Source organism: Wickerhamomyces ciferrii, contig 00200 (genome assembly GCF_000313485.1).
Source record: "Wickerhamomyces ciferrii WGS project CAIF00000000 data, strain NRRL Y-1031 F-60-10, contig 00200, whole genome shotgun sequence".
NCBI lineage: Eukaryota > Fungi > Ascomycota > Saccharomycetes > Phaffomycetales > Wickerhamomycetaceae > Hansenula > Hansenula ciferrii.
The window spans coordinates 24,730-50,218 of NW_011887540.1; the positions used below are offsets into that span (position 1 = coordinate 24,730).

Consider the following 25,489-nt stretch of genomic DNA (forward strand, 5'->3'; position numbering starts at 1 on the left):
GAATTGTAGTACTACTATAAACATCAATATTCACCAAATCACCAGATTATAGAACACAGGGCCATGTCTTTAGCTTCTCAGTTAAGTAACATTGCTGCTGCTAATAGCACTGTTGCCTTTGATCGTAAAAAGAGACAAAAATTACACTCCGTCTCTTTGATCTATACCTCAAAAGTTGCAGCTACACAAGATTATGAAATCATTTATTCAAATGCTTATGAAGCTTTAGAAGAGTTAATTACTGTTGATAAAAGATTTGCCTTTTTTAAAAACTCTTTATTCAGTGAAACCTCAGTCTCTGTTGATAGAAACGTCCAAACTGCTGAACAAAACAAGGATTTAGACAATGCCGTTAATGCATATCTTTCATTGATATCACCAAGATGGAACTTGGCCCCAGCTATCCATGCTACTGAATGGTTGGTTCGTCGTTTCCAAATTCATGTTCATAATGCTGAAAACTTGTTGTTAAGTACTATCAACTACTATCAAAGTCCTGTTTTCAAGAGAATTTTGGATATTACTAAATTACCACCATTATTTTCAGGTTTAAATGGATTCAAAAACAATGAAAGATCACCAACAAACACTTCTATGATTAAAATCTTTACTGACTTAGACCTTTTGAATCTTTACAGCAAATATTTACAAGATATTGCTTCTAAAAATATCTTATACACAAACCAATTGTTGTTTTTCACCTGTACCGCCATCAATGTCATTGCGGTTTACTCAAAGGATACAAAGAAAATTGATGAATTGATTCCATTGTTATTAGAAGTGTCCGCTAAGTTCCTTTCAACTGCCAACTCTGACGCTCACGTTTCAAGTCATACAATCTTAGCTGTTTTATCAGCAGCGGTTCCATTATCACCAGAAATCATTTATGCTGCTACTGAAACAATCTTAGCTAAAATTCCAAAAAAGGTTGAAAACTCTGCTTTGATCTGTATCACCAAACTGTTCCAATCTTTAAATACAGCACGTTATGAAAACATTCCAGTTAGAATTTATAGATTATTGATAAAATTGGTTGTTAGTGATGAAGAACGTTTTAATGATATTTTAACTGATAAAAGTATCAGATCAGAAAAATTAGTTACTGTTTTAGTCAAAACTATTTTAGCTTATGAATTTGATAACAGAATTCAATTAGTTTTATCAATTTTGAAAAAGGTCCAATTACCAGAATACGAATTATCATTTATCATCAAAGATTCTATTAATGCCATTGATAATGTTGAACAAGATAAATCTGATATCACAGAATTGATTGAATTTTACATCAAGAACAATAAAGAATTATTTTTGAAATCTTTGGAAGATTTGAAATTGAATAATGATATGTTAGAAGCCAAATTACAAACTTCATTATCTTTAGAATCTTCAGATGACACTGAAGAAACTGTTACAAAAGAAGTTGTTCAAATTGATGATCAACAACAAAAGAAACAATTGATTGAAACATTCTCATCAAAACAAACAGATACTGTCTCATTCTTAGCGTCAGGCTTAAATGCTTCATTCAATGAATACTTAGCTTTATACATCAAATCATTACAATTGAAAGCCGTTGAAGAATTCAAGTCATCATTCAAATCACAAGATGGTTATTTGACATTCCTTGTAAGAGCTGGTGTTTCACAATCTGCTCCAGGGTTTGCTAAAGTTAATGCATTAACTACATTGAAAAGCTTAATTGTCAAACTTGATGAAAAATCAAATCTTTTAACATTAGTCCCATCTTTACTTGCAGCTTTATATGATACACGTCGTTCTGTTAGAATTTTAGCTTCTGATATTTTGAAAACAATTTCTAAAAGAAAAGCATCTGATAATTTCTATCAAGCTGATACAATTTATGGATCAGATTCTAAAGATTTACAATTAATTTCACCAAAAGACGGTACTGCATTATTGAACTCAATCTTAGAAAGCCATTTCATTGAAAGTTCAGGTGTCACTAATGTTTTATCAAATGCTAAAAAACATGCTCAATTATTTTTGGTATTTTTAGCTAATCAAGCCAACATTGTTTCAATTCCATCAGTTAAATTAACTTTAATCAGAGTTATTAAGGCATCAATTCCAAGTATCAAAGGTGCTTCTTTATCACAAATTTTCCAATCTTTACTTGAAAATTATGTTTCTAATAGAGATACCTGGTATTTAAATTCTCAAGTTAACAAAGCTGATTTTAAAGAATTTGAAAGTGAAATCGTTGGTATTGTTGCTCCAAAGGAAAAACATCAATTTGCTATACAATTTTTGATTAATGCATTAAACTCATCATATGAACAATTAGGTGAATTAGCAGCTGCTAGAGTTATTACTATTTTTGATAGTTTGAAATATGAATACAAATTGAAATTATCCAAGGCTATTGTTGATTCATTAGCTACTGAAGGTGATAATTCATATGATACAGTTGCTACTTTACAATCATTACCATTAACAAGTGAAATCATTGTTGAATTATTAAAAGATTCACAAATTAATAAACCTCAAGAAGATCCAGGTGTTCCAAAAAGAAGAAGAAGATCATCTGCTTCAACTAGACAAGCTTTAAACAATGGTGAACTTGCTAAAATTGCCGAACATCATTTACAAAAAATTACTGTTGTTTTAGAAACTTTAGATAAGAGCTTAGGTTCATTAAAACCAACTTCACAATTATTAAGTTCTTTATTCAACTTATTAGCTGATTTGGAAACTTTAGGTGGTGATGCTGGTTTACCAGTCTTGTATACTCAGGAAACTTTAGCTGTTACAATGGTTAAAATCATTAGATACTTGAAGACAGAAAATGCTCAACTAGAATCTAACTCTGTTAGAACTGATATCGTTGTTGCTACTATTAGATCATCACCATCTCCACAAGTTCAAAACAGATTATTACTTGTTGTTGCTGAATTAGCTGCATTAGCTCCAGAAATTGTTTTGCATTCTGTTATGCCAATTTTCACATTCATGGGTGCTCATACTGTCCGTCAAGATGATGAATTTTCTGTTCATGTTGTTGAACAAACTGTTGTTCATGTTATTCCAGCCTTAGCTAATGCATCAAATGATAAAAAATCTGATGAAATTGAATTTTTATTAACAAGTTTCGCATCTGCTTTTGCTCATATTCCAAGACATAGAAGAGTTAGAATTTTCACAACTTTAGCTTCAACTCTTGGTTCAGAATTATCCTTACATATCATTCTTTTCTTGATTGGTGCTCAATACTCAAATGCTAGTTTGAAGAACCGTTCAGCTGAAGCTAAATCATTAATCGAATTTGCAGCATCATTATTGAAACAATTTACTGCTGTTGAACAATTATCTTCATTAAACTCATTTATTGAAATTTGGAAAAATATTCCATTAGAACAAGTTACTAGAGATTCACCAAACTCTGATGTTTATTATAAGAGTCCAATTTTCAACTCAACTGTTGTTTCAGCAAATACTGAAGAATTGATTTCATTGAAAGCTAACATGTTGAAATTCATCGATTCTTCTATTTCAGGCGGTGATGAAGTCACTGTTCCTCAATTACAATTGAAATTAGCTACTATTATTTATGATGAATCTAAAGCTGAAACTGAATCCAGTGCAATTACTAGATCTTTCGGTTCATTAGTTAAATCATTATTACAATTAATCGGTGATAGTTATAAAGGTGAAATTGGTGTCCAATTATTAAAATTCTTAAGTGATGTTTTAGCATTGTTATCTATTAGAAGATTTGTTGAATCAATTACCAATTTACTTTCAGATTCATCTATTGATGTTACTGTTCTTCAAAGTTTAACATTATTGTCATTAGAAAAATTTGATTTGGAATCATCAGAAAATGAAGAAGCATTGGAAGCTGCTAGATCATTAATTGAAGTTTGGTTTGATATTATTAAATCTAATAAAGAACTTGCTCAAGTTTCATTAGATGGTTTAAGTTCATTAACTCAAAAATTCGGACCACAATTAGGTGATGAATTATTAATTGAAACTTTGAAATTAAGTGTTTCAGAATCTGGTTTATTAAGTACAGATGGTGAAACTATTGTTTCTTCATTAAGTGTTATCACAAACATTGTTTCAGCATTAGGTATTAAATCAATTGCATTTTTCCCAAAGATTGTTCCTCCATCATTAAAAATTTTCAATCAATCATTAGAAATTGAAGATGAAGAATCAAGAGGTACTTTACAGTTATCTGTTTTATTATTATTAGCAAGTTACGTTAAACGTATTCCAGCTTTTGTTACTACCAATCTTCAAGATATTTTAAGAGCTGTTTATAAAGCTGATGGAGTTTCAGAACAAGTTAGAGGTTCTATTGTTCAAGTTATTGCTCAAAATATGGAACATACAGCTTTAATGAAGGTCTTGTCTAATATTTGGAATGAAACATCTAAATTAGATGCTACTTCAATTGGTTTATACTTAAACACTTTAGAATCAACTGTTGATGTTATTGAAAAGAAGACTGCAACTTCACAAGCACCAAAATTCTTTGGTTTATTAATCAGATTATTTGAATTTAGATCAGAAAGTGAATTTGATAATAATGCTATTCATCGTATTGAAGCTTTCTTCCATGGTATTGCCAACAAATATGTTTTGAAATTAAATGATAAAACATTTAGACCATCATTTGCATTATTAGTTCGTTGGGCTTTTGATGGTGAAGGTGTAACAAATACCAATATTACTGAAGTTGAAAGATTAACTTCATTCTTTAGATTCTTTAACAAATTACAAGAAAGTTTAAGATCAATTGTTACCACATATTTCACTTATTTCTTTGAATCAACAATCAAAGTTTTGAACAGATATGTTTCATCAGAATTGGATGATATTAATTTACGTCGTATTATTTTGAATGCATTAACTTCATCTTTCAAATTTGATCAAGATGAATATTGGCAAGCACAAGCAAGATTTGATCTTGCATCTGAAACTTTATTGTCCCAATTGAAAAACATTGAAGATTCAATTGGTAAATATTTAGTCAAAGCTATTGGTGCTTTAGGTCAAAATGCATCATCAGATGAACATAACAAACAATTGAATCAATTATTTATTTCACATATGAAGGCTGACTGTAAACCAAGAGAAAAATTATGGGCTATTAGATCATTAAAAGCTGTTTATCAAAAAGTTGGTGATCAATGGTTAACATTATTACCTCAATTAGTTCCAATCATTGCTGAATTGTTGGAAGATGATGATGAAGATGTTGAATTAGAAGTCCGTACTGGATTAGTCAAAGTTATTGAAGATGTTCTTGGTGAACCATTAGATAGATACTTGGGTTAAATTGATGTTTATTAATTATAGAAAATGCTCATAAAACTTGTATAATAGACCGTCAAATTGCTATGGATAAAAGGGATAATAGTAATGTACAATCGATATTTATATTGAGAACTTCCAATAACCTGTAGTAAATAAAGAAATCAATACTTTTGTATTAAATTTCAATCGAAATGCTTATAAATTTTATCATGTGACCAGTCAGATGACTATTTGCGTGTTGCCCTAACCATCTTTTCCCGGTTATTAACAACTAACAATTAGCGAAAACAAAACAATCAACAATATCAGCAAGAGTACAAAGACTCCAGAGCTCTTTTGACACACAACAGAGTTACTCTAAGGAATAAGGAGAATTGACCAATGTCCAAGAGATCGTATACTCCAAACCTAGGTACAATGGGGTCATCTTCCCATAGTTCAATCCTACCAACCACTATTAACGATCTTTCACAAGATGATCTGGCATCATTTAGATCGGGAAGAAGTTCAACTTCAAATGGAACTAATAGAAGTAGGGTGTTTGGATCTAGAACAGATAGATTCTCTCCATCAAGATCAAATTTCAAAATACCCATTTTCATTAAAAGATTTTTCAAACCTCCAACATTGGATTTTGAAACTGCAATATGGGAGATTTTTTATCTTATTGTTTCACCAAAGAGAGTTTATAAATCTTTATATTATCATAAACAGACCAAAAATAGATGGGCAAGAGATGATCCTTCATTCATGATATTATTAGTTGGGTTTTTAACATTAAGTGCGATTGCATGGGGTGTTGCATATTCACCAAATATTATTTCAATATTAAAATTAATTCTTTATATGGTTTTCATTGATTTTTTCATTGTTGGTGTATTTATATCAACATTAGGTTGGTTTTTAGCAAATAGATTCTTTAGAAAAAGAAACACAAATAATACAATTGGTGCTGTAACTGAAGGTGATTTAGAATGGGCTTATTGTTTTGATGTTCATTGTAATTCATTCTTGGTCATTTGGGTATTATTATATATGATTCAATTCATTTTATTACCATTATTAACAATGTCAAATTGGTTTGGATTATTCTTGGGTAATACATTATACTTCATAAGTATAAGTTATTACTTTATCATAACTTTTTATGGTTATAATGCATTACCATTCTTGGAGCATACACAATTAATTTTATTCCCAATTGGAATTTTTTCAGTTTTATATTTTATTAGTTTATTTGGATTTAATGTTGCTAAAGCTATGACTTCAAATTATTTTAGTTAATCAAAAATTACTACAAACTATAAATTATATAATTCCTTACAAAATTTGCATACAATAAATAAAAAGAAAATGTACACACATATCTTAAACATAATATTGTAGTTTATACTCTAAATATATAATACAGAAGTTGCCTTAACACAAACCAAGAAATAAACAAATTGAAACCAAAACTCAAACCAATCTTTTTTCCACTAATTATTGAAACCATTCCCTAGTGTATGATTATGATGATTTTTCAAAACTAAAGATACCAATAAATGGTTCCACAACATCTGGTCTACCAACTGGTGCTTTACCTCTAAAAACCAAATCCGGAACTTCATACCCCTCATCTCCTGGGTTTTCACTCTTAACTTCTGTGGGTTTCTCATCTGAATCTTCTTCTTTCTTAACTTCACCTTCTTTTTTCCCATCATTAGTTTTATCACCTTCATTATTTGTACCATTTCTTGGATCTAAAATCTTCACAAAATCAATCCTTAGAATATCCTTATCTTCAATCAATCCATATAATTTGAATTTTGTATTCACAAGATCTTCATTTTTATTATAATGTAATTTCCCACTGGTATGACCTGTTAATCTACCCATTGTGGAACCAATCCCAACTGAATCACTATTTTCAACTTTTATATATATCCCAGAAATCCCAAAAGGAGAGGTATGTACCTCAAGATCACATGAGTTTGAGAAATTAAAAGTTTGTGTAGACATTATAATGAAAAGTATCTGATATATCTTTGCTAATCCCAAAGAAATGGCTGTTCAATTTATTAGACATCAATTGTTCTTTCCATAATTAATCAACAAAAAAATCGGATTTTACCGGTTTGGGTCGCATACAAATATTACTGACCCGATTTGATGACAGATGGGCATAAATTTTTTATAAACTAAACTAAATTCACACTATATAACTTTGAATAAGCTAGTTTTACAAAGAGAAGTGGGATGTATAAGCTGTACTGTGATATGTATTAAGATACTTATCATACGAAATGTGAAGCTGAGCTAGTCATTATTCAAATTTCTCACTATATAAGTGCAGCTTTTCTCATCATTTTGAGTCTTTTCTTTGAGTTTACACAGATGAGTTCTTTAAAAGAGTATTATTTTAAACAATGCTAGATTAATATAAGCTCATGTTTTACAATAAACTCTCCAAAGAAAAGTATATAACTAATCAAGTTCCCAATTATTTCTAAACTTTCTTCTCCCCTTTCTTTCCTCTCATCGTCATATTTAACATAAATCAACAACTATATACAACAATATGAGCCATTCAGCTTACTACAACTACATGCTTAGCAAACAATCTAACACTGCTTCAAGCAGTAAACAACAATTCACCAATCAACATAACATTAATGATCATTCTCAAGAATCATCATCAAATGTTAGAACCATTCCACACATCTATGGATTAACTGAATCACCAACATCAATCATTAATGATTATGATATTGAATCTGTTACTGAAACTAGACCATTAGAAATCGGTCCATCAGTTTCTAATCATTCTTCATCAGGTGTTGAAATTGGAATGGTTGGATATAATCCAATCCCTCAAATTCAACCAAATGATTGTTTACAAGAACCTGAATTCCCACCATTGCCAATACCTGATTTGTTTGATCAACCTCAACAAATCCCTCAACTTGGGTCAGCTCAAACAATTGATTCGGAATTTCCACCATTACCAATGCCTGATTTGTTTGATCAACCTCAACAAATCCCTCAAATAGATCAAGCAATTGAGTATGAATTACCTCCATTACCAATTCCTGACCTTGACGAAGCTCAAAGACTTCAAATAATTGAACAAGCTATTCAAGCTATTCAAGATGCAGAATCACATGCTCTATTCATGGAAGAATATACTCGCGAGTATTTAAATATAGAAAGTTATTATGGTTTTGAAAATAATGAATTTCATATGTATTAGATTAATTTGCATCATGATTCTGGGTATTATATCGAATTATAAAGCTAATTACAAATTTGATTTTGGTTTTGATTTTTTCTTATTGTTGGTGTGCTTTTCTAGGGTATAGGCGTTTAAAATGTGTTTTAATAAATTATGTTTCAAGCTTTTATGTAGTTCAAACACAAGAGTAATGATTAATCCTGTGTATATACTACAGATTTCTATATTCGAAGTAGTCATTCATTAAATAATTAAGTGATTAAATATACTGGTCATTAAACATTCGTAATCCTCTGTGATAAGGGACTATGCCCTTTTGAGTTCCTAACTCTAATATATGTCTCATCATTTGCTGGTACTGGTTCAAATGAATAATTATCAAGATTTTCATGTATAACATTTGTTTCTTTTGGTTGATAAGTATGTGTAATTAAGTTGATTCCTCCGGAATCATATGATGAAACTATTGTATCACCAGAAGGTTTCTTCGTTGTGATTATATCAGAAACAGAAGTTTTAGCTGAATTTGTCCAAAGTTGAGATGTTATGTCATGACATTTTGGTAAAAGATCTTTAAGTTTTTGAATATCTGGATATTTATTCTTCTTGATAGAAGTGAAATTTGTTTCCTTTTTCATTGATTTTGTATTTGAATCTAATGATTTTAAGAGACTTTGACTTGATATTGAAGCTGAAGAGTCTTGAAGCTTATGATCAATATCTTGTGTTCTTTTCAATGACTTGTATAATGGATTGTGATTTGATCTCTTCAAACTTCTTAAATCATTATTTAAAGATTCCAAGAATAATTTCTGATGGAAATTTTCATGTGTTAGCCATTTTTGGTTTGAATTTTGATAATTCTCTTCATTTAATTCCTTCATATAATTTAAACGTTGTTGAATTCTACCATGCTTTTCTATTGGTTTCTGTTGTGCTGTTGAAATCTTCAATAACTTATCTTCTTTTGACTTCTTGGTTTCTGTAGAGTTAAGACTTGATCTTTCAGAATCTATTTTGATACTGTTGGGGTTTGAATCTGTAAATTTATTATCAAATTCTGATAAATCAAGAGCATTAAATTCATCTTCATCCTCATCTTCCTGCTCCCTATGATCTTCATCATCAAGATCAATATTAACATTTTCAAAAGCCGGTAATAAATCATGTGGTAATGCAACTGAATTTTTGGTATTCCTTGGTGTATTTTGTGTTGTATTTGACTTCGTAGTAGGTTCACTGCTGTGGACTAAAGTTGATGGTCTAAGATATTTCTGATATAAGATACTTGAATGATTGGGTATTATTGTATCAATTTCCTCATTACTTGCATAAGCAGACATTGGGTTCTTATAATTATTTGATGATCTAATTCCACTATTTACTCTTGATGGACCTGGACGTTTATAGCTTATTGTAGCAAGACTTGATGATCTTTTCTTATCATTATAAGGATCAAATTCTTTCAAACGAACTATAGATCCCTCTCTTGATCTTGATTTTTCTAAAAGACTTGAATGGCCTGAAGATTTTTGAATGTTTTTAACAACTTCAGTAGGTCTAAATTGATAATCCCATTTTAGCTCACCTTTTGTACTTGCCTTCTTTGTTGATGAACGACCTCTTTGTTCACTTTGAGTTCGAGAAACTTGTGGTCTCATCTTTGATTATACTGAGATCATAAACCTATTATGTCTCGTGTAATTTTAAATTGATCTTCCCCTGTCAAAAATAATAATGGCGCCTTTGACGTACCTGCTTGATGAGCTAGAGATGATTAACTATGATCTGTCTATGAACGATTTTGTTCTTGTTTCTGTTAACGAGCGTGGTTTTGGTGAAGGTATGTTCCAAGAGTATAGAAGCCTAGTAGAACTTATGTGTCTTCATTTTCAACGAGAAACAATAAACATCTCCTTGATCTTCGAACTGGAACAGTCGTCGATGCTTTGTTGTTGGTTCAGCTTTTCGGCATTGGTCTTGATAAGGTGCTTGAGATAAGCTGATAAGACCGCGATTTGAAGGCATTAGGGGTCTTGAGTCTCGAGTCTCAACTTATCCTGGACTTAGTCTTACTTTAATCAGAAAAAGTCTCAATAACCCATTAAATTATTAAATTGAATAGATATCTAAAGCTATTGGGTTACTTTGAAGCAAAAGTTAAAGCAAAAGAGTTAAACACGTTTGTTAACTGAAATATTTGAGAGATTTGTTCACACCAATTGTTTCAAGATGTCATCAAATAAGAGAGAATCAATCTTACATATATGACTCAGGGGAATTTATAATAATGGTTTCATAAAAGTTGACATAGATTACCGGGAAGAAAATATTCAAATGTCCTAATTGTTTGACATTAATTGAACATCATGATTTGAATTCATGTGATCATTCATATGTTTTGGAAAGGCTTAAAGTTATGGAGCTTATTGTATCATGTGCTGTTGAAGATTTGAACGTATTGTATATTATTCAATTAATGTGTTAGTTCTCCAATTTTTATTTGTATTTGTGCTCAAAGGTTTAAGATTGAAATAAGCTGATACAAGAATGATCAATGAATTTTTATTAAGGAAATTCTAACATAAACATGACTTGCTTCTTACTCTCATAACTCTGCTTATATCACCAAGAACCAAAATTGTAATACTTCTAAAGGCTATAAAGAGATCCTGTTGGTGCAGTTTAAGAATCGGATATGTTACTTGAAAAGTATTCAATGATTAGCGTTGCTTAATAACCACAAGTTGGATTTAAAAACTTTAATCAACATGAAAATGATACTTTTGTTGCTGTTGATCTTTACTGATTTGTTCGTTTTCAAGTTAAAGTTACCTAAGGCATCTAAATTGAACTACATAAGAGTCAAAAATTTTTATTACGTTGTGATACCATTAAGTATATGGTTCATCTCTGTCTCTTATTCTGACTTTGAAAAATTCAAATGATTTTTTTTTTTTTTGACTATTACATATAGGTAATTAGATCAATAACCATATGAATAATCTCATTATAAAATGGGATTTAATCGTGTGCAATATCTTACAACAAGTTTGAGCTTTTTTGGAATCTACCTCAAGGCATAGTAGATGCTGCTGGTCATAATACAATTCAAACCGAAATTGATTTAACTGGTATTTCATACACTGATGCTAATGTTGGTTTAGCTGTTATGACACGATTGTGGTACTAGAGGTTATCACACCTTTTAATATTCTTACCTGCGACAATCATGGTATTGGTGAAGATTTAGAAGTTTTAATATTCAAAACTTATCGTCATTCCAAGAATTCTATATTATTTGATTAATTAAAAACTATACACAATCTAGTTCATTAAATTACTGTTGGGGCTACAGTATATTCAACAGCGGTTAAGACAAAAAAGTAACCTCCATAAAATCTCAGAATTAAGGAAAAAAATAAGATGAGATGAATGTTGATGAAAAATTTGGAAATGAAGTTCCTAAGAGGAAAATCGGTCCAAGCTATAAATGAAGAGAAAGAAAAAGACAAAGTTGCACAATTGGAATAATAAAAAGGAGTAACAATTGAAGATAATGAAAGTAAGTACGTCCTGTCACAAAATTCTCTAAAATTGCTTTTGAGATCTAAGCAATATAACAAGAGAGTTACCAAATCAATTAAAATGTATTTTATTGACGCAATTGAAAAGAAGGAAGATTAGTTTTGAAAATTTCAAAGGTAATGTTGATGATACTTGTTATAAAAAAACCAATATAATTGAAATCAATCAAAACTGTTCGCCTGTTGAATAAATATACTACAATACCAGAACCTTTACTAAACCACTAAACCCCAAAGAGCTCGAGGGCTAATCAATTTTTTTTTAAATGTATATAACAAAATGAAGTTGAGAGAATAAACTAACATGGTATCAGTCAAATTGTAGTGGATATAAAGTTTAAGTTAGCTCAGCTTGCACTTGAGTTAAATTATGCTCTCGTATTGATACCGCTAATTTCCGAAACTAGCTGACCATGTATAAATTATAATTAACAGCTCCATATTCAAATTTGAATACATCATGATCACACACAAATGATAAGCTAATGAAGTTTACGTGTAATATATGACTAAATGTCTCCGGCGTTATAAAAGCTATATATAGGAGCTCTTTATATCATATAATTGTAAGACGTTGAGCGATTATATATGCGTGAGATAAACGAGAAGAATAGAATAATAGAATTAGAAATACTCAATCCCATGAGATCATTTTGTTTTCTGCTAACAGTTAATTATCTAGTTAAAAAACATCTCATTTAAACTCGAGAAATTAATATATAAGTAGCTTTCCAGTTTCTATATACGTGGATTCAAAGCTAGTGTACTTGAAAATCTTTCGGTTTCTAATTATTGATAATACCATTGAAAGAACATCAGCCTAATAAGCAGTAGATAAGATATCAATTATGAATTTTGAAAACCAAACTGAACTTGATATTGATGTTGAGGGATCACAACTCTTTGATCCATGGTTCCTTTATGGTATATCAGACACATATGCTGAGGGTAAACATAAAGTGTTTGACCAAAGTGATTATCCTCCAGGTGTATTACACTCAAATTTCGATACTTTAACAAATGGAGCAATGTTAAAGTCGTTATCAAGTTGTCCTGGCTTAAAATCTACCCATTGGCCTCCTAGACGTTCTGATCTTATAATAGCTCGAAAGATCATTGGGGAGAACGCAAATATAAAAGGTTTTAGCATTAAATATTCCGTGGATAAGGTTGTTCCAAAACCGAGTTGGTGGTTTGGGCTATTGCCTTATGAGAGGTATTCAACTAAGTTTTTAATCAATCGTTCAAAGCTAATTATAGCGTCGCTTATCGCCAGTATACGCATTAAGATTAGACACATTTATTGGAAATCTAGAGTGAACTGTGTTTATCCTTTAAGGCTTATCAAAGATCATATCTATGAAAACATCAATAATTTTTTAGAAAAAACGCTCAATGATGCTTCTTTTGTGTTGAAAAGACTCACACCGCCTAAAACAAAGTTTCGCCTTTTCAGTCTTGGTGATACACCATCATTGTTAGGACCTTTCCCGATAGAGATCTGGTTAAAAATCATTGAACAATCAAACATTGATAAGAAAAAAGCAGTTGATATGTTTTATAATTCCATGTGGATAGATCTTATAGCTCCAATATTATATACCAACATCCATTGTTTCCTATCCATTAGAAATACATCGATGTTGAGAATCACGGATCACGATTTCGTTTACAATGGTCCAACTTTGGTTGATTATGGATATAGCGATTACAACAAGTATGCAAGATTGAACAAAGTGGAAGATCACGAGTTTGAAGTCTTGGATCTCTATCCATCTTCAAAAGAAAGGATGGAAAATTTAATTAATACGAAAACCTCAGATCGTGTAGATCAATCTTCAATTTCAATTGTCTTGAATCACAAATCATTACTCAAATTGGTAAGAACATTGAATACCAAGAATAGTATCATGAAGAAATATCTAAAGAATATCTCCTTAGATGTGTTTGCGCCTTCTGATTGGATGACTGCTGAAGGCAGTAAAGAAGTTAAAGAAAGAGTTGGTACCTTAGTAAAAAAAAATCATAAAGACAACGAAATTAAAGTTTTACAGACCAAGTTAGCGATGGCACGATCTGCATTAGTTCATATAAACGAGTTTGATCATGTCAAGGACAGGAGAAAACAAGAAGAATATTTGGGACCAAAGTGTCATAATACTACTGAAAACCAGCACGTTTTTCAGATAATGGAAGAGGATACAATTGAGCCTAATAATGAAACTGCACTTGTATTTGCAAAGCAAAACTATACAGCGGATTTGGACCTTTTCAATAAGATCGTGGACATCTCAATCAACGGATTGAGGAGCAAAGTGAAGAATATGAGAGAAAATAATATCGTAGATCTTGGTATTTACTCCATGCTCAATCCACCACCCAGAGCCAGAGCTGCACCATCAGAAAAAGGCGTTGGATTAACTTCAAGATTTTCAAGATGTGACGATATTCATCATAAATCAGATATATCAATTGGAGATAGGAGTTATTTAAAAAACAAAGGAGAACTCGCAGAATATGTTGATGAGATTATTAGCTCTTTCTTGGAAGGTACTAACTCTAATTGTTCAATAATGATTGTAGGTATCCAAACAAAAAAGTTAAATGATCCAATCAATTTCACGAACATATTTTATACTGTATATTTGGGCCCAGAGCTAATCACAATCAATAGAAATTATGAAACATAAATTAATTATTATATATTTGATAATATTTAGTTCATGCGTTTAATGGATCATCCGCGATCGTAAATATATATCTATATAATATATATATACGTCACGTATGTACGGTACGATTACATGATATGCTATTAATATTTGAGTGTGCATGCGTACATATTCTTATATAATGAATTGTATTATATATCATAATATAATATATTTAATATATATATAAACATTCACATATTAAAACAAACCTGTAATTAAAATAAATAAACTAATCGTAAATATCAATTGGAGGTAATCTATCCATATTGTAAAACCAATTACCACTATCAACTTCTTTATATAACCAATCAACTGGGAATAAAACCAAGTGACCTTGAATCTCACTTAATAATCTATCAGCAGTTTCACGATCGAAGACTCTTTCACCCATTAATCTACTTCTTAAACCATAAGAACCACTCTTACCTCTTGGTGAATACTCATCTTCATCAGCAATAGCAGTATTTTGACTTCTTCTGCCTTGAGGTTTATCACTTGAAGATTCTGAAACATCTTCTTTGGTAACATCTTGTGCTGAAATTGAACTTGATTCTTGCATACGTTCACGAACTTGTTTCAAATCTTCTGAATCATTTTCACCAACATCCGAATGTGAATAAGATTTAAATAAAGCTTCTCTGCGACGAACTTCTTGATCTTGAGCTAAATTGAAAGCTGTACTTAATCTTGTGAATTCTTTGTAATCTTTCCAACTTGTAACAGCATCATCTGGTTGACAATGGAACACTTCTCTAAAAATCTTGGAATTTCTCAATGCATTATCAAACCATACATCTTCATAAAATGCATCATCAATTGGATCACCAAAACAATATGGATCAATAAATTTATTGAAATTACTTTCACCATTATTAGAAGCATCTCCTAAATTATCTAAAACTTCACGAATACCCTTAGAATCCAATGCAACAACTGGAATATTATCACCTGGAAGTTCTTCAATTTCTTGAAATTCAGCAGAAATTTGAGCTTGAGAATCAGGATTACCATTTTTTTCCATTTGTTTAGCTTCCAGATATTGATTAGTTTTTTGTTTTGGAACTTTATCAACAGCTGATTGACCACCATTTTGTTTTTCTTGTCTAGCAAATGCATTACTTAAAGTTGGAATACCAATTTTATAACGTTTATCATTTTCATCATCATTTTGAGTTTTTTGTTTTGCTGCAACTCTTTGTAAATATGCAATTCTTTTTAATAAATCCCATCTTTCTTGATTTCTTTCAGCTAGAACGATTTCTTCTTGATCTGTTAATTTAGTTGGATCTTCAACAAAATCATCATTTTCTAAAAATTCTAAAACTTGTTCAACATTTGGTAAAAACACATCAGTTGTATCATTAACTAAAGATTCTTTTGCCCATCTTTTTAAAGTTTTAGCAGCATTTAATTTATAAACTTGATATTCTTTAGATTCCATTCTATCTTGACCTTTCCCATCAATATCATTTTTATGTTTTGAAGTATTTGAAACTCTTGAATCAGTACTAAATTGTTTTTTATCTCTAATACCAGTATTTTCTTCTCTAGCACGATTATTAAATGAATGATAAAATAATGGAGCTGGTTCATGAGCTTTTTCTTTCAAATGAGGTGGTAAACCTTTATCTTCACCATCATCTTTATCAATATTTTTGAAAAATTCTTCATCAACTTTTGGAACAGTTGGTTTACCAGCTCTCTTTTTAAAAGTTTGCCATTTTTGTGTACCATTTGGTAAATTTAAAACATCTCTTGAAGCTAATTCAACCATTGCAGAAGCAACTTCATTATCTTTACTTTGAAATTGATGAGTTTTAGAATCTTGACCAGTTTTAGTAGCTTTAGCTAATTCTTCTAATTTACTAAATCTTCTTTCAACAATTTCCACAATATCAACATCAATACCAAGATGTTCTCTCATTAATCTCATTCTTAAAGTATGAGCAAATCTACCTGCTTTATATGGTTTACCATTCATAGTAGTATTAACAGTTTCAGTGTCTCTAACACATGCAGCAATTTCTGAATCTCTATTACCTCTTTGAGATCTTTCATTAATGTTAGCAGAACCGATGATTGCAACTCTATCATCAACAACCATAGTTTTGGCATGAATATAAAGTTGTTCACTAACAATCTTACGATTTGGACCAATTCTACCCCATTTTCTTAATGAAAAGAATTGAATATAATCATATGGATTAATCTTCATTTTTTTCAATTTACCAAAAATTGAAGTTGAACCTCTTGAGATTGACATATACTGACATTGCATAATAACTCTAACAGATGAACCATCAGCTTCATCTAATTGACCAGGGAAACCTGGCATTAACGGAATCATAATAATTGCCTTCCATTTTTTCTTTTCATTATGAGCACGAATAATTCTATCAACTAATGCATCACCAATTCTATTTTCAATAATAGTACCATCAAATGCTGTTGCAGTAACAAAAAATTGATTTTCAAGATAAACATAATGTTCTGAAGTTTCAATTAATTTTAAATAAGCATTTTGAATTGAATGTTCAGTTTTTTTCAAACCTAATGACCAATTACCTGATGATCTTAATAATTGAACTTCACAATTACCAGTTAAATTAAATCTTTTCAAATCAATTGGTGAATATTCAGATGGTGGTGTTAAAATTGGTGTTGGTCTTGATGGTCTTTTTTGTCTCAACAAATAATTCCATCTTTGAACAAAATGTCTAGCTAAATCACTAGCAGGTTGACCAGCAGTAACCATATGAACATCATGCCATGGCATACGAGGAACTGAATCTCTATCATACATTGACTCATAAGGTTTTTCTAATTCAAAGAAATCTAAAACTCTTGGATTTGAATAATCTTTACCAGGGAATTTTTGATATTTAATTGATTCTTCATTTGCATTTTGTTTTGTTGCAAAATCATGTGGTGAATCATCAACTAAAACATGATCTGGTGTATCATATCTACCATAACATAAATCAATACCACCTAAAAATGCAACAGTATGATCAATAATACATAATTTTTCATGATGAGCCCAAAAATAAGTATTTTGTAACCATTGATTTGGTGAACGTAAAACATGAATATTTGGATGTAAATCAATTAATGAATGTTTTGTCCATAATGAATCTGTAACAACAGTAGTACCAACATTTCTATAAACAATGACAAAAATTTTAACACCTTGTTCAGCTTTTCTTTTCAAGATACGATCTAATCTCCATTCTTGATTACCATTTGCAGGACGTCTCATATATAATTCTGGACTTAACCACCAATCATGAATATAAATGACATCTTTAGCCATTTCCATTGCTGAACTAACAGCCCAGAAATGATCTCTTGCATCAACAAACCATTGAGCGAAAGCATCTTGTCTAACAGGTGCAAAACTATCAAATCTATGAGGTTTAGCCCAAATGGTATTACTTTGCATAGTTTCAATAGATTTAACCCATAAACCTAATTGATATCTTGAAGTTGCTAAAATTTTCATTGATCTTTCACTATTTTCTAATTTAATTGAAAGATGAGTTGGCAGTTTACCATCTGAATCTTCTTCAAAAGCTTCATCTTTTAATGAATTATTTTCATCATATAATGAATTATTATCTCTACCACTGCCACTACCACCAGAATTACCTCTTAATTGAAGTTTTTCATCTTCACCTGAATAAGTCATTTTAAAACTTGAATCAACCAAAAAGACTTCTAATGGAGTTGTTGAATAAATATCTGAAGTATACATAATATAAGAATTTCTAACCAAAAACCATTTGTTTGTATGTCTACTAACCATACCTTTAATATCACTATATTTTAAATGTCCAACTCTCCAACCTTGAGCTTTAGCACTTGATCTAACAATCATATAACCTTGTTTACCTTGATAACCTTGTTCATAACTTAACAAGACACTTAATGGAGATAATTCAAAAAATTGAAATAATCTATTAGCTTGTGGTCTAAGAGATAGAGAAAGACATAATTGTCTTAAATAATTTTCAATTTTCAATCTATATTGTTCATGTTGAGATGCATCACTACCGACACCTGGACCATCAGCTTCACCAATTGATGAAATTCTTGAAGCTAAATTTTGAAGATGAGATCTTAAACTTGTTCTTGAATTAATTGATGTAATATCATCAGTTTCAACTGAATCACGACCACCAGATCTTGATGGTAATTCACCAGCATCAGGATCCAATCTTCCATGTGTAACATGTTGACCATTTATAGTTCCATTACCCTGAGAATCTAAATTATTTTGTAATTGTTGACGAAGATTATGTGAAGGTAATTCATCATTTTGGGGTAATTGAGCTGATAAATAAGTATTATTAAAAGTATTAGTTTCTTTTATATCTTCTTTTGCTCTTGGAAATCTTGGTAATTCAACAGGTTTAAATCCTCTAAACCCTAAAGATTGGAAAAAAACAACTTTTAATCTTGAATGTAAACCAACTAAGTCTCGAAGATCTTTAACAACAAACCATCTAACACGATTTGGTCCAACACCATATTCTAAATTAATTTTATATTTCTTATTATTACTACCTGGAATTGTAATATCTTGAACAGTAAGTCCCAATAGAGAAAGTAATAAAGGAGCTCTTCTACTTCCATGTTCATCTTGAATAAATGAAGCACCTGCGAAAAGTGCAGCAGGTGAACCTGAAATTAAAGATGTAATTAAATTTGAAGCTCTCATTCTTGTTTGTTCTTCAGTTTCATCTAATACATGTTTTTTAGCTTGAGATTGTTGATTTGGTAATTGAACTTCAGAATCTCTTTTTTTACCAAATCTTAAAACTTGTTTTAAATCTTTCCATCTATTTGAATCATCTAAAGGAGTTGAAGGAGCACTTGAAGGAGTACCAATCAATGGAATTCTTTTATACCAAGTAGGACTTTCACCAAGTCGTTGAGTTGGCATTTCACCATCTTGTGTTGAAGGTTGTGAAGGTAAATATTGTTGTGCTTGTGCTTGTCCTTGTCCTTGTTGAGGTGCACTTGAAGGTTGTAAAATTTCACTTGTATCATTTTCAGATAATTCATTACCCTCAACACTATGAGGTATCTGTTGAGAACTTATTGGTTCATCAGCTTGTATATAATCATTTGGTTTATTATAACCAGCTTCACCCATACGAATAGGTCTTTTATCAAAATTTTCTAAAGATTCATCAGCTTTTTGAGGTTGATTATTTGAATCATCATCTCTTGATTGATAAACATTTTCCATTAAACGTTCTTGTAAATCATTATCAGTAAATTCAAATTTATTTGGTATTTCTTCAGGTTTGAAAACATCACCTTGAGCATTTTCTTTTTCAACATTTTCTACATTCTTTTGATTCTTTGTAGTTCCATTAATATAATCTTCATTCTCATCATTTATACCACTGTATTCTTTCCCCTGGGACTGTCCTTGTCCTTTTTGTTGTTTTGAATTCCCATTTATAGTACCATTTGTTGTGCCATTAACACCTTCATTCTCACTCCTCTGGTTAACATTAGACCCACCAAAGAGAGACTCAAGCATACTTTGTGGATTCTTAATCTATGACCACTGTTATCAATATCTCCCAATAACTATCTTACTAAGATTATATCTAATGTTAATAAAAAGAAAAATTTCCTTATTGTTTTGTGTTTTCAATGTTTTTCTTGAATAAACAATCAACTCACGTTTCCACTCAGTTTTAAGCAATCTAACGTATTCAACCTCTCTTACCATTAACACACTACTCAAAGTATTATATAGCCTCTTCAACGTAGCGGTATCCTCAATCCACAATCCACAATATTAGATTTAAGCAACCGCCAATTATCAATTGCTATCAACAGTTAAACCACAATTCTTAAAATAACCAGGTGAATTTAAGCCTCTTTAAACAATTCTCGTTTGTTATTGTTTTTTTGAACTTTGGAAGGAAATTTATGAAAATCAATTTCATTCGCGAAATTTCTCAAAAAAGAACAGCAATTTTTTGAAATTTGTACCTGGGGACCTGGTCCCTTGCATTTTAAGTGTATTTAACAACTGATTACAAGATTTAAAAAGGACAAACTCTTAATTAATAACATCATTATATTATCATGAGAAAGTATAAGATCAATAATATTATACAATTCTATCAATCTTAGAACTAAAAAAAGAATTCCATAAATCTTTAGAATCAACACTTTCACCATTTTTTTCCACTAATTTACTAAAATTTTTTTGAAAATTTTCTGTATTAAATTTTTCCATCTTGGATTGGAATTTCCTTGTTGATAACAGAATAATACTTTCTTCAACACTCCCCGTGATAGAAAACATCCATACTGAAGTTTCAAATTTTTGTCCAATTCTATGAATCCGATTTATAGCTTGTAATTCTAATGCAGAATTAACAAAAGGTTCACATATAAAAACATGTTGTGCATTAATCAAAGTAAGACCTGATGCTTCAGCTTTTGCATTTAGTAAAAAACAAGTTATCCTTGAATCTTTTTTGAAATTTGAAATATCTGTCTTAATTTTTGATTTCCCACCTGAACCTGTCTTATATAATGAATTTTTTGAACCAAGAAATTTTATACCATTTTGATTAAAAGCTTGTCCTATTATGGATAATAATTGTGACCATTGAGAATATATAACAATTTGAACCTGGGGGTTTTGCTTTTTTAACCAAAGAACTTGTTTAATAATAGTATTAATCTTTGATCCATAATTATTATTAATCTTGATAGAATTAATCTCCTTCAATGAATTTTCATCAATTTTGGAATAAATTTTAAAAATTTCATCATCTTCACCTCTTGTTGCTTCAGTAATCATCCTAACATTAATTTCTTCTCTATTATAAGTAAAATTATAAACATCTGATTTTGTTATATGAGATTTACAAATAGGACAACCACGATGTCTTGCTAACCAATGATTTAAACAATCTTTACAATATTGATGACCACATTTTGTTAAAGAACCAATTGTTATTGGATACCGACATATAGAACAAATTTTTTCATCATCTGAGCCTGTATTACCATTCTGGTCATTTGCAGATGATGAAAGAGATTTTAAATAACGAATTCTTGAATTTATAGAATTTAATTCTTTTTTCAAATCATCAATTTTGGAAAATAATTTTGTTTCTCTATTTGTTGTTTGTAAATTCCCATGAGTTATTTCATCAAATGGTTTAACATTATCACTTAATTCTTGTAATTGTTTAAAATAATTAATTCTTAAATTAAAACAATCATTTAAATTCCTGAAAATCTTTTTGGAATTCTCGATATTTTCCTTTTGAATTTCAAAAATTTTTTTCAAATCCACTATAATTTTTGCAAATGTTTTCATATCTTCCACCAGTGGGATCTTGGATAATATAACTTTCGTATTAATAATCAATCCTCTTAACGAAACAGTTAAATTTAATTTCGGATATTCCATTTCCAATTTATTTTTAAATTCAGAATCACCATTATTATTATTCTCAAAACTTCCCACAAGCAAAGAATCAGATTTCCCCAAGATTAAACCAGATCTATCATAAATAGATCTTTGTAAAAAATCCAAATAATTTATAAATTTTTCTTGATCATCCAAAGAACCAATATATTCATCACCACTTGGATCTGTAACTGAATCAAATAATGGTCTTTGAATCGTCGAGATGGTATCTTCAATCCATGAATTTAAAATAGTTGCCTGGGAATTCAATTGAATCAAGACAGATTGGACTCTGGTCATAAAACTTTGAATTTCCAAGTCCTGGGTGGAGAATCCAGTACCAATGATTAATTGATCATCATTAATATATTCAAACCTAAAATCTTTATTCAATGATTTTTCAACAAACAAATTAACTTGCTTTATAGGTTCAGATAATAATTCTCTTCTTATATCCTGAGCTAATGAATAATATTCAACTTCTTTATCTTGATGTAATTGTTCATCTTGATTCAAAACTCTATAAACCGTGATTGAAGATTCATCAACTGGTGGACCTTGCTGTTGTCCTTGTTGTGGGTTTGTTAATGATGGATCAATTTCTTCATAAATTGATTTATCAAGGTTTAAACCTGGGACAAGTTCTTCTAATGGAGGTGTATATAATTGATAATGAGCTGAAGCGATGAAATAATATAAACGATGTAGTAAATTTAATGTTAATCTGATGTATATATCAGCCCCTTTGGATTCATTATCACCTTGTTGTGACTGGGTTCTTAAAGTTTCTAATTTTTCTAAAACATTTGGTAATTCCTGGGACCAAATCTCCAATGCTTTCCCAGGTTTTTTTTCAAATTCATAAATTTGTCCAATTTCTAAATAAGAATTTGTAATTTCTCTTTCAATATAATTAATCTTATCCAAGGTCTGCTTAATCATTGATTCCAAAACTTTATCCATAGTTTTCAAACTTTGTATCTGATTATTATTCCCCTGTGGTTCCAAAATATTTGCATGACAACAAACTCTTCTTAATTTTTTTAACCAATATGACATATATTCGTAATAAGATTGTGATGGTTCCCAATCAGGTACCACTGGATTCCCCTCATGATCAAGACCAACATCCTTAAGGAAATTTTTATATAATTCTTCATAATTATTTTGTTCGATTGGTCCAAATGGTACACTTAATAAATATTTATTTTGTTTAGGGATCTGGATATCTTGTTTAACCATTTCTTTTGTATGTCTAAATGAAATTTCCTTGAATAATTCAATAAAATCATATCTATTTGAAACCAATTGATTCCAATTTTGTTTTGAACCTTGGAATGGATGGATTTGTAAAAAAGATAATAATGATTTTAAATCATTTAAATCAGATTTAATAGGAGTCCCCGAGACACCCCATGAATGAACCCGAGGGATTAATGTAGCAATTTTACAAATATTTGACATTGTAGTACCAATCATTTGTACTTCATCTAGAATAATTCTCCAAAATTCTACCATAACTAAAGGTGATGAATAATCTTCACGATCTCTCAAGATCCCATCATTTTTTTCCACAGTTTTATACATTTCTTTTATTGTTTCCAAAGCTTCTTTTTCTATGGTGGGATCATCTAAATCTAAGTTATCAATATTAATCATTGTATTGGTATCTCTCTTGGATCTCTTGGGTCTTGATGATGGATTAAATAATGCATTATGAATTTCCCGGGAAATTGTGGAATAAGTAGTTATAACAACATCATTTTGTGAAAAATCTTTTGAAATTTCTAAAGAAGATTTATTTGATTTATTTATCCCTTGGTATACATAAATTTTTAAATTAGGGGAATGTAATTCTAATTCATCAATCCATTGATGTATTATTGAATCAGGACATATAATTAAAGTTGCTTTGGTTTTTGTAATTGATCTTTCTAATTCTGGGGACCAGATGGTTTGATTTAATTCATGGTGTTCACGTTGGTTTAATAGGATTAATGAAATTATTTCCACAGTTTTACCTAACCCCATTTCTTCAGATAATAAACCAAACCCATTTGGTGGGAATTTTATTGAATTATTGAAAAAATCTAATAATTTTTCATGTGAACAAATGTTTTGAGTATAAGGATTATACCAGATTTTTTGGGTTCCAATAGTGATGATCTTAAAACCAAATGATAATTTATTCAAAAATTCCAAGATTTTTAAATCATTATGCTCATAAGATTTATCCCATTTATCTAATAATTTCACAGTTTTTTCATCATCATCATAATATTTATTTTCTCTATTTAATAACCAATGAACAGTTTTAATTTGAAATTTTAATAAATCAGTATCTAATTCAGATATGAATGGTTGTTTATTAAATTCAGGAAATTCTAAAGTTTTTTCACAAATCATATTATAAAAATTTTCCATTGAAACAGTGGGTAAATTATTTTGTTGTTCAATTTCTGAATAATTTGAAATTAATGGTATTATATCTTTGATATAAGTGGAGATATCATTTGAAGGGATGTTGAAATATAAAGTTTCAAGCATTTGAATGTTGTATGATAATTGAATTGAAATTGATATCCCTTGATCATTGTTATCTAGGGTTAATATTAGATATGGTAATTCAAATTGGAAATAATTTTGTTTAAAATGACATTTGTTAAGGATCTTGCTTTCAATTGATAATTTTTGTATGTCATTATTATTTATATCAGACGGTAGTTCTAATACTAGTATAATTTGAGATTTTAATTTAGTTCTTGCTTTAGTTTTGATTGTTATTGTATTATTTTGTAATGATAATTTGACATCATGGATCTTAATTGGTTGACTAATATCTATATTATGTGTATCCACACTAGTTTCCCCCTGGAGTATAGTATTTGATAATGATATATAAGAAGGATTATCTATACCCAAGTCAGAAGATGGGGATGTAGTATTATTTGACTCATTAAAACTTCTTTTGCGTTGTTTTTTCTGTATAGTTGGTAGTTGGTTGTACTTGAGTATATGTTGTATATCTATGAATGATATTTGAGTGTGTAGATTCATGGTGATACTATCCTATAACAATATACTGAATATAATAATATAATATAATATAATGAAAAGTCAATTAACCGCTGATAAATTGGATTCGCGAAGATTTGAACACAGTCATGTGACTTTTTAATCACGTGAATTTTAATAAAAAATGAGAACATTACTTTACTCCATACAATACAAT

At 30.0% G+C, this 25,489-nt stretch overlaps 8 protein-coding genes across 8 annotated transcripts; 4 read left to right on the forward strand and 4 right to left on the reverse strand.

The window, feature by feature from the left end:
- Positions 1-63: 63 nt before the first annotated feature.
- On the forward strand, positions 64-5,307 carry UTP10 (snoRNA-binding rRNA-processing protein UTP10; the record flags this gene model as incomplete). The annotated part of the gene is made up of 1 exon (XM_011274268.1): positions 64-5,307. The coding sequence occupies one exon, from the start codon at positions 64-66 to the stop codon at positions 5,305-5,307; it is 5,244 nt and encodes a 1,747-aa protein (XP_011272570.1).
- A 360-nt stretch (positions 5,308-5,667) lies between these two features.
- Positions 5,668-6,570, forward strand: GMH1 (Gmh1p; the record flags this gene model as incomplete). Its single annotated transcript, XM_011274269.1, has 1 exon — positions 5,668-6,570. The coding sequence occupies one exon, from the start codon at positions 5,668-5,670 to the stop codon at positions 6,568-6,570; it is 903 nt and encodes a 300-aa protein (XP_011272571.1).
- Positions 6,571-6,795: 225 nt separating this feature from the next.
- Positions 6,796-7,287, reverse strand: BN7_5126 (uncharacterized protein; the record flags this gene model as incomplete). Its single annotated transcript, XM_011274270.1, has 1 exon — positions 6,796-7,287. One exon carries the CDS (start codon positions 7,285-7,287, stop codon positions 6,796-6,798), a length of 492 nt encoding a protein of 163 aa, XP_011272572.1.
- Positions 7,288-7,846: 559 nt separating this feature from the next.
- Positions 7,847-8,518, forward strand: BN7_5127 (uncharacterized protein; the record flags this gene model as incomplete). The annotated part of the gene is made up of 1 exon (XM_011274271.1): positions 7,847-8,518. The coding sequence occupies one exon, from the start codon at positions 7,847-7,849 to the stop codon at positions 8,516-8,518; it is 672 nt and encodes a 223-aa protein (XP_011272573.1).
- A 257-nt stretch (positions 8,519-8,775) lies between these two features.
- Positions 8,776-10,161, reverse strand: RIF1 (Telomere-associated protein RIF1; the record flags this gene model as incomplete). Its single annotated transcript, XM_011274272.1, has 1 exon — positions 8,776-10,161. The coding sequence occupies one exon, from the start codon at positions 10,159-10,161 to the stop codon at positions 8,776-8,778; it is 1,386 nt and encodes a 461-aa protein (XP_011272574.1).
- A 2,774-nt stretch (positions 10,162-12,935) lies between these two features.
- Positions 12,936-14,777, forward strand: BN7_5129 (uncharacterized protein; the record flags this gene model as incomplete). The annotated part of the gene is made up of 1 exon (XM_011274273.1): positions 12,936-14,777. One exon carries the CDS (start codon positions 12,936-12,938, stop codon positions 14,775-14,777), a length of 1,842 nt encoding a protein of 613 aa, XP_011272575.1.
- A 253-nt stretch (positions 14,778-15,030) lies between these two features.
- Positions 15,031-20,355, reverse strand: SPO14 (phospholipase D; the record flags this gene model as incomplete). The annotated part of the gene is made up of 1 exon (XM_011274274.1): positions 15,031-20,355. The coding sequence occupies one exon, from the start codon at positions 20,353-20,355 to the stop codon at positions 15,031-15,033; it is 5,325 nt and encodes a 1,774-aa protein (XP_011272576.1).
- A 582-nt stretch (positions 20,356-20,937) lies between these two features.
- IRC20 (E3 ubiquitin-protein ligase IRC20) lies at positions 20,938-25,314 on the reverse strand (the record flags this gene model as incomplete). Its single annotated transcript, XM_011274275.1, has 1 exon — positions 20,938-25,314. The coding sequence occupies one exon, from the start codon at positions 25,312-25,314 to the stop codon at positions 20,938-20,940; it is 4,377 nt and encodes a 1,458-aa protein (XP_011272577.1).
- Between the last annotated feature and the right edge of the window lie 175 nt (positions 25,315-25,489).